This window comes from Aspergillus clavatus, genomic scaffold (genome assembly GCF_000002715.2).
Source record: "Aspergillus clavatus NRRL 1 1099423829791 genomic scaffold, whole genome shotgun sequence".
Classification (NCBI taxonomy): domain Eukaryota; kingdom Fungi; phylum Ascomycota; class Eurotiomycetes; order Eurotiales; family Aspergillaceae; genus Aspergillus; species Aspergillus clavatus.
The window spans coordinates 2,096,836-2,105,707 of record NW_001517108.1 but is presented as its reverse complement, the minus strand read 5'-3'; the positions used below and the strand labels follow the sequence as shown (position 1 = coordinate 2,105,707).

General features: G+C 49.2%; 3 protein-coding genes across 3 annotated transcripts, besides 1 other annotated feature; 1 reads left to right on the top strand and 2 right to left on the bottom strand.

Annotated features, from left to right (window-relative positions):
• Positions 1-524: 524 nt before the first annotated feature.
• On the top strand, positions 525-2,751 carry ACLA_074730 (calcium-binding mitochondrial carrier protein; the record flags this gene model as incomplete). The annotated part of the gene is made up of 8 exons (XM_001275861.1): positions 525-654; positions 731-811; positions 918-1,125; positions 1,183-1,802; positions 1,855-1,916; positions 1,979-2,082; positions 2,143-2,175; positions 2,232-2,751. The coding sequence occupies 8 exons, from the start codon at positions 525-527 to the stop codon at positions 2,749-2,751; spliced, it is 1,758 nt and encodes a 585-aa protein (XP_001275862.1).
• A 675-nt stretch (positions 2,752-3,426) lies between these two features.
• On the bottom strand, positions 3,427-4,732 carry ACLA_074720 (glutathione S-transferase family protein; the record flags this gene model as incomplete). Its single annotated transcript, XM_001275860.1, has 5 exons — positions 3,427-4,002; positions 4,074-4,252; positions 4,318-4,404; positions 4,491-4,659; positions 4,727-4,732. The coding sequence occupies 5 exons, from the start codon at positions 4,730-4,732 to the stop codon at positions 3,427-3,429; spliced, it is 1,017 nt and encodes a 338-aa protein (XP_001275861.1).
• A 482-nt stretch (positions 4,733-5,214) lies between these two features.
• Positions 5,215-8,529, bottom strand: ubaA (E1 ubiquitin-activating protein ubaA; the record flags this gene model as incomplete). Its single annotated transcript, XM_001275859.1, has 4 exons — positions 5,215-5,353; positions 5,420-8,201; positions 8,258-8,343; positions 8,399-8,529. The coding sequence occupies 4 exons, from the start codon at positions 8,527-8,529 to the stop codon at positions 5,215-5,217; spliced, it is 3,138 nt and encodes a 1,045-aa protein (XP_001275860.1).
• A 295-nt stretch (positions 8,530-8,824) lies between these two features.
• Positions 8,825-8,859: a microsatellite.
• Positions 8,860-8,872: the final 13 nt, after the last annotated feature.

Below are 8,872 nucleotides of genomic sequence, written 5' to 3'. Positions count from 1 at the left end.
AGAAATCCTCAATGTGATACAGACGGCGAGATATAAACCACTTGAGTCGCAAACAACGCTAGACGATGAGCCTCACGAATCAACATAAAAAAAGAACGAAAAGTCGATGCTACAGCCTTCTATCATCGACATCATCATCACCAGAATTGGTTCTCGAACAGGTGACCAGGACAAGAACCTTCCCAAAGAGGAATAGTAGGGCTGGGCCCTTTTGGTCCCGTGAAGCCGGGCCGGAGCCTGCTTTTGTTCCGGCAGGATGTCGTAACTCGTAAGGGAAGCAAATCATTGCGGCTGGATTTCTCATGGCTACTTATCGGGCTCCATCAACGAAGAAAATAAAACAACAATAATAATGCATAGCACATTCCTCTCTTTATAACCATAACGCTCGCGGATTCGATGCACTTCTTATCGCGAAAACATATACTCCCCTGTCGTCACAGGGATAACTCCGATCCTCATCCCCGTGACCCCTCTCTGAAAATAATGACGGGTTCTCGGCTATAGTCCTCAAAGCATTCAACATGACAACCGGCGAGTCAAAAGATGAACGTGACCGAAGAGTTGCGAAACTCTGGGAAAGCCTGGATGCTCAGAAGCAAGGTCATATCGATCTCAATGGCCTAAAGAAGGGATTGAAGAAAATCGACCACCGTGAGCATATTCCTCTGGATCCGATCCCGTGTCTCTTGAGCAGCCGACTGACCTCGACTTTGTTCCTCGTTCTTAGCCTTGAAAAATGCGGATGACATGTTACAGAATGTCTTGCGGACGGTCGATACAAACGGTGATGGGTACATAGATTATTCCGGTAAGATCATGTGTACTTTGTTAGGATCTTTGCATTTTCTCTGTTCTTCTTTTTCTGGAAACTGGCTCCTGCGGCCAGTGTTTTCGACCCACCTAATGATGCATAGAATTCCGAGCGTTTGTCAACCATACGGAATACGGACTGTGGCGACTCTTCCAAAGCATCGACCACAACCAGAATGGGGAAATAGACAAGAACGAGCTTCGAGCTGCTTTTTCGAACTCTGGGATAACGCTCTCGACCGCAAAGCTGGACGCCTTCTTTGAGGATGTGGACTCGAACAAGGATGGCGTCATCTCATATGCAGAGTGGAGGTATGTGCATGGAAGGTCAGATGAATTATATTGACGATGGCTGACCGTCACTTTCAGGGATTTTCTTCTCTTTCTACCTGCCTATTCGTCGTCCAATCTACACGCTGTCTTGTCATATTACACGGCCACGGGCAATCTAAACCCGGAAGGAGATGTCCACATCAATGATCTGCAGGGTTTAGGTACAGACCACCCGTTTCTTAAACGTTATCTTTTGGCCATTAAAGTCATTCTGTACAATATCTTCCCAGTGCACGCCTTGTCAGCCTTGATTCCATCAGCGCATGCAGAAGCTGGCGGGACGTTATCCTTGAGCGCCGCTCTTAAGCATGATCCTTTTCTCCTAGACGATGACTTCGAGCTGGAGTGGCTGCCCATACCTAGGACTGTCGCCATGTGGATGTCCTTCCGTTACTATGAACAGAAGTTGACCGAGAACACTCCCCAAATAGGTTATTTTCTTGCGGGCGGTATCGCAGGTGCCGTGTCAAGAACAGCTACCGCGCCCTTGGATCGACTCAAGGTCTATCTCATCGCCCAGACTGGGGGAAAGGAAGCCGCGGTTCAAGCGGCAAAGGATGGTGCTCCGTTACAAGCAGCTGGGCAGGCTTCTAAAACGCTTAAGGGTGCGATAAGAGAGCTATGGCGTGCTGGGGGGATTCGGAGCCTGTTCGCAGGTATGTTGGATGTGCTCGTAGGGTAGAAAGCTCTACTAACATCCGCGGAAAGGCAATGGATTGAACGTTGTGAAGGTCATGCCCGAATCAGCCATCAAATTCGGAGCCTACGAGGTATTTTGACCTACCTAATGTTGGATTTAGGCCGCCAAAGTGCCATTTCTAATGCATATTAGTCTGCCAAACGCGCATTTGCCCGCCTGGAAGGTCATAATGACCCGAAGCGGCTTAAACCTACTTCGCAGTTCTTGTCCGGAGGGTTTGGTGGGATGGTAGCACAGTATGTCGGACTTGCGAATCTCATCAAATGACTTGGGCTAATTCACTAATTACGATGTAGATGCTTCGTCTACCCACTTGATACCCTCAAATTGTAAGTCGTGCTCTGATGGGCTTCAAATATATCCTATGCTCACTGGCTTTCTCTAGCCGAATGCAGTGTTCTACCGTTGAAGGTGGCTTGACAGGCAACCAGCTCATTGCAGCTACTGCTCGAAAGGTGTGGGAGCGAGCAGGCCTGTTGGGGTTCTTTCGTGGGTTGCCGCTCGGCGTCTTTGGCATGTTTCCATACGCTGCCATCGATTTGACGACCTTTGAATATCTGAAACGTGCCCTACTCGCCCGGCAAGCTCAGATCAATCACTGCCATGAGGATGATGTCCCACTCAACAACTTCACCACAGGAGCCATCGGTGCCATCAGTGGTGGATTCAGTGCTTCTGTCGTATATCCACTAAATGTTCTGCGAACTCGGTTACAGGCTCAAGGCACTGTCCTCCACCCAACCACATACTCCGGTATCCTCGACGTCGCTCGCAAGACTCTCCAAGCCGAAGGACCTCGTGGCTTCTACAAAGGGCTGACACCGAATCTCCTCAAAGTAGCGCCTGCCGTGTCCATCAGCTATGTTGTATATGAGAACTCGAAACGAATGCTTGGGCTGAGATAGCCTCCACGCTTCCTTTCAGTCGAGAGCAATCGCGAGCCAAAGCTCGGCTTCATCCTTGCTATGACCGTTGTCCTGTTCTTTTCTTTCCTCGATTTTTTAGAATATTCCGTCAAGATACCCAAGCCAAGTCGCCATCCATGGCAGGCCTTTTTTTGGGTGGGGATGTGCAAGACTTGTCTTTGCTCCCTGACCCTTTTCTTCAGCTTTGATCCCACTGACCATCCAAAAAGGTCTGTTATTCATGTGTTGATATTTGTTTTGTTTGCCGCTAGCTTCTCGATGCGACACAGTCCATCATTAATGCTCATTCATTGGGAGGATTTTGGCGTGACCGACCACCCCTAGCATAGCAGGGCGTCGCGTGGTAATGCATATGGTGGCGTTTGTCTATACTGCATTTTGTCACTATTTCTTTTTCTCTTCATTCTTGTATATCAATGGCAAATAGCGATCTGAGTGTCTGATCAAGACATGGAAGCCTGTTTATGTATTTACACTATTTACTTCATAGCATCAGCAATTGACGGAAAAGATGTGAATGGATATAGATTCCTTTATCACAATTGCCTTGATTTTAGATATCTCTAAACTCATTTCAATTTATATATACTAGGGGCAACTAGCCTATGCATCATCTCGATGGCCACAAGTGTCCCTAACATCAAAGATAAGCACCTATTGCTTTGCCTGAACCGCCCTCACCTCCTCATCCTTGGGAAGAATATCCGGAACCGGACCAACAGGAGTAATAGCGAACTGGTTAATCTGTTTATGACTCTTGGTGTAGTGCTTCTTGATGTGCTCGAAATCGGTCGTGTCCCGGAACGCAGGGATGTCCCAGTAGAGATGTCGGACCCAGCGATGGATGGCAGGGTATCCGGAGCGGATATCGCGGATGTTGCACTTGAAATGCTGCACGTAGACGGGATCGAAGCGGATGATGGTGGTGAAGAGCCGGATGTCGATTTCGGTGAGAGCGGAGCCGAAGAAGAAGGGGGCATCGGGATTCTTTGCGAGATGGGCCTCGATTCTGTCGAGGGAGGAGAAGAGGGTGGCCACGGCCTTTTCGTACGCTTCTTGGGTTGTGGCGAACCCGGACTTGTAGACGCCGTTGTTGACGTCGTTGTATGTCCAGTCGTTGGTGGCGTCGATCTCGCTGCGCAGAGCGGGCGGGTACAGATCGAGATTCTTGAATTGTTCGGGGAGGAGATCGTCAAATTCGTAGTAGAACATGCGGATAATTTCGGCGCTCTGTTGGTTAAAAAAAAGCGAGGTTAGCGACTATCTCTGGGACTGATAGAGAAGAAGGGTAGTAGACGCACCTCGTTGCTCACGATTCGGTGCGTTTTTTTGTCAAAGAGCACGGGGACCGTAAATCTGCCTTCATAATCCGGGTTCTGGGAGAAGTAGATATCCCGCAGATGCGTGAAGTCGGCATGCAATGGGTCTGCTGTGGCGTTCTCTCCCGGGATATCTTCATCCGGGGTTACAAAGCGCCAGCCTGTGAATCAAAAGGAATTAGGTTCGTTCTCTTCGCTTCATGTTGTGATTCATGGCTTGTTGTACCTTTCTCGCCCAGATGCCAATGCACCGATGTAAACGAAATAATGTCTTCAAGACCCTTGAGCTTCCGAGTGATCAATGTCCGATGCGCTGTAATACGAGGTCATTTAGCCATCGCAATCCACCTACCGGGACCTTCGAGGGTCCACAGAGCGACAAAAAAGAAGGATACTTACCCCAGGGGCATGCATATGAGACATAGAGATGATACCGGCCCTTCTCCGGAGGGAACTCAGCACCGGGTTCTCGGGAGATGAAGCTGCGGAAGACCGACTGTTGGCGCTTGAACTCTCCAGACTTGTCGTTGGGGTTCACCCAGTCTGTGATCTTGGCTTTGTTACCTGTCTGCAAGTAGAGAAATAAGTCAATTAGAAGCTGGTTAGGAGTCTTGAGGCGGGAGTCATAAACTTACAGCCATGTTGCGAATTGGAGAGAGGGGTTGTCTGGAAATTATGGAGCTTCTACAAGCTAAGGAATGATTTTTGGGGAACCCCGCAATTGCTTTGGAAGACAAGAAGAGTTGTCGGGAGAACAGCTGAGCTCGAGGAATGGCAGTGAACATGAGAGGAAGAATCCCACTAGAAAGTGAGGCAGAGAGCGACACCTTTAATAGATAATGTCATTATTGTATGCGGGGAGCAACGAATGACGTTTGCTGACCGAGTGCTTACGGATGGATCACATAACCTCTGACAAAGCGCCATCAGCAGATGGCCTGCTTACACAACACACTGAGGAACAAAAACACCATCATCTCGATTACAAACCCTGTTGATTACAAGGATATCGAGTAGAGAAAATGAGAAGCAAAAATATCAATTCTTGTATCTAGACGTCAGATGAATGGCTAATGGCTGAGAGTTTTATCGTATATCATGGATCTCCACAAGTAGAAGTGCTCTACTTCTGAAGCTTCACCATGACATAGGGAATTTCGACATCCTCCTCATCTTGATCCTCAGCGGTCACCTCAAAGATGATGTTCTTCTGGTGCTCTGGAACAGGCTTCTTGCTGATGTGCTCGACGAGCTTGCTCATCCTATGAAGAATCGTTAGTTAACTAACCACGACATAGCCGAAGTGAAGGAGAAATGGTGGTACATACTTCATAGGGAGACGGTCCTTGACCTTAGATGGACCGTAGAAGCTGGCATACAGCAAGCTAACCCCGGAGCTCACCATGCTGATTTCCAAGCCCAAATCGGCGAAGTAGTTGAGGAAATCTTGTAGAGGGATATCGTCGACTTCGAATCGGTCCCAAAGCCGATCAATGGTAACTTCGCCTTTCTTCCCCATGTATTTTCCCTTTGGACTGGCAATAGGCTCACTGAAGCCGAAGAAGGGAAGTGCAAGGTTGACGAAGCCGTTCTTGTATTGCTCAATGTCATCCTTGCCGTCAATGATCTTATACAACTCCAAGGCTACCAGTCCAGTGACCAGAGCGGTAGTTGTGGCAATGGCGGGGATAATCTTGCCAGCAATGAATTTTGTCTTATGACGATCTGCCTGAGGGATGTCATAGTTGTCTGCTCGGAGATTGCTTGCGGCGGTAATGAAGTCGATATGGTGATTAGTATCGTCATCCTTCTCAAACTCGACTGGTTGTAAGCGGAATCCACTGAGAGACTCAGGCGAGGGCAGAGTGTCTACAAGTCGCTGGATCTCTTGACCGTCGTCCAAAGATCCAGATGGTTGAGCATTCGGATCAGGTTCGTTCTCATCGGCCTGAATCTTGACACTAGAGCTTGGGGTAAACTCGGGAATGATCATGTTGTCGACAACCTTCCTGTAGTGTTCTTTGTCCGCACCGCTGTTTTCAATCCCGTAGTTGAAAGCATGGAGGTTCGCACCCGCAATGACAAATCCAAGGTGGGTAGGGTTGGAGCTGTCAAACTTGAGAGGCGTTGGGGCACGCTTGGGTCCCGACCAGAAAGGCTGGCCGGTAGAGGTCTTAGAATCCTTGGGGAAATTGTAGAGAAGCTGTTGAATTGCATTGTTATACTGGGCCTCGAACTGTTGACGGGCCCAGACAATGCAATCGTCGAAGTTAGAAGGCTTGCTTGTCACCAGGAAATCCCGCAGGTGTTCCAGAGTTTGCTTCTCATTACCCGCCTGCTTGAGCGTCTGTTCGATGTAGTTGGGCTGGGACAAATACATGTTGACAGACTCGGGAGGCCCAACAAAGTATGTCTGGAAAAGATCACGAGCCCAGGCAATTGTATGCTCAATCCGATTGGGGAAGCTCTTCAGTGTGCACATAGGGAATGACTTTTCCGGAGGATCCTGAGAGCTCGAATAGGACTCAGTGATATGTGGAAGGATGACCTGAGTGTTGCCCTTCGTGCCAAGGGTACCGCTCTCAAGCAAGGGTTTGCGGAAGAAGACGCAGCGACGATCAACGTATGTTCTTGCGTCGACGTTGTCCAGGGCATTTGTGACGCCATCAAGAGCTTCCCAGAATTCTTCGTTGAAGATATGTTCGGTATCGGGCCCAACTCGGTCCCGGAGCGTCACAATTTTGCCCTTCAAATCGGGGTTCATGGCTTCAACTGCAGCAGAAGCACACTCACTCTTGAGCTTACCAACATCCTTGCTACGGAACAGAAATTGTCTGTTGAGATTACTCCTCTCGATCTGATCCATATCGGTGACGAAGATCTTGCCCTTGGGACCAGTCCCGAGACCCATCATGGCCCAGTTCTTCAGAGTTTCACAACCGATAGCTCCAGCACCGACCAGGAACTGTGTGAGATTGGCGATCTTGTCCTGGAACTCCTTGCCAAAGACGGCAATCTGTCCATCGTAGCGAGTGCCAAGCGGTTTACAATTTTCTTCTGAACGAGTGACAGATGTCGGCAGCGACTCAAGGGAGTCAAGATAGAGCCATTGATGGATAGGATTGAACTTCCCGGAGACAGCCTTCAAGACTTCCTGGGCAGCAACACCTCCAAAGAAGGCCGCTAGGGGGTTCAAATCACCGCGAGCCTGATAGCTCAGCTCTTTGATGATCTTCTCGTCCAGTTCCACTTTCTCCTCCTGACTTGCCGCAAGGTCGTTCGCAATCTTGATCACTTCCTGAGCAGCAGCATCATTATGGGGCTGAGGGAATTGGCCGTCATGGGTCTCGGCGAATTTGTGAAGCGCCTGAACACCGATGTGTAGCTGCTGGGGCCGGTCAAACTTGGCAAAGTCGGAAACCATCAGCTCTGGCTTCTTGAGCTGGTCGCTGAACGACTCGAAGTCGACAAATTTGGGCATCTTGACTTGCGTAAAGATACCACCACTCTGATAGGTGCCAAGACCAGAGACGTCTCCAATGGAGAATGTGTAAGGACCCTTGACAGTGATCTTCCGAGGATCACTGTTATTCAAGCCTTCCATACCCTTGATTTCGGTAAATGTCACAAAGTCTCCATCTTCCAGACCGTGTCGAGTCTCATCGAGCGCTGATACCAAGCCGTCTTCAGCAATATCGGCCACAATTCCGCTTACCGGCTCTTCACCAGTAGCATCGCCCACAGTAAAGTTCTTTCCAAAATCATTGAAGATATAACCGAATAGGCCAAATGTGTCGGTGATGGTGAGATAAATCCCGTTTTTGTGGCAGAAGTCCGCAATCGCAATCTGCTCCTTCAGAGGAGTCGAAGTAAGAACCACCGCCTGATACCGTTTCAGCTGTTCGAGGTCATCCACGAGACTGGCGCCCTCGTGAACCGTCACAGGAACATACGAGTTCAGCTCTGCAACCCTTGGAGCTGTTACGTCGGCCCGTGGTTTGCCAACATCTTGTGGTTGAAGGAAGAACTGGGAGGACAGATCGGAAATCGCCGCTGGGGTAGGATCATATAGGGTGAGAGACTTGACGCCGGCAAGTGCAATGTTCTTCGCTGAAGATGAGCGGTCAGTTATTGTCCATCCTGCTCCAAACCATTACTGGACTCACCGATCTCCACGCCCAGACCCTTCAGACCGACGACCAGGACATTCGAAGAGCTCATGCGCTTCATGGCTTCATGTCCAAGAACGTACCTATACTCCATAAGTATCTGTGTATCTGGTTTAGATCAGATCGAGGTGGGCATACAGTTGACGGCTGTACAAGGACTCATCAATCTCTCCATGCTTGATCTTCTCCACCGTTTCTTGGGGATTATCGATCTGCATACTGGAATCCTGTAGATATGGAAGATCAGCACCTTGCACCGGAAAGCCCATAAGAAACGGGTTTGCTGAAAGGCGGGGTATACCATCATGATCTTCTTCTCGGGAGGAGTTGCTGCTTCGTCGCCAGACGCTCTACGCTTTCCTAGCTTTGAAGCTTCACGGAGGGGTATTTCTGACGGAATGGTGAAAGATTGTAGGTGAAAGTCTTGCTCCGAAGGCAAGACTTTCCAACAAGCTGACTTTGTGTCTATAACTCCCTGGACGGACCGCAGTGAAGAGATGCGGGAGGGCTTATAAAGCGGCGAAGTTGATAAGCAGAGCTGGAAGGAACTGTTCAGAACGTTCTTGTCAAGTCAAAAGATTTGTCAAGCTCAAAGAGATGCAGTGAGTTCAG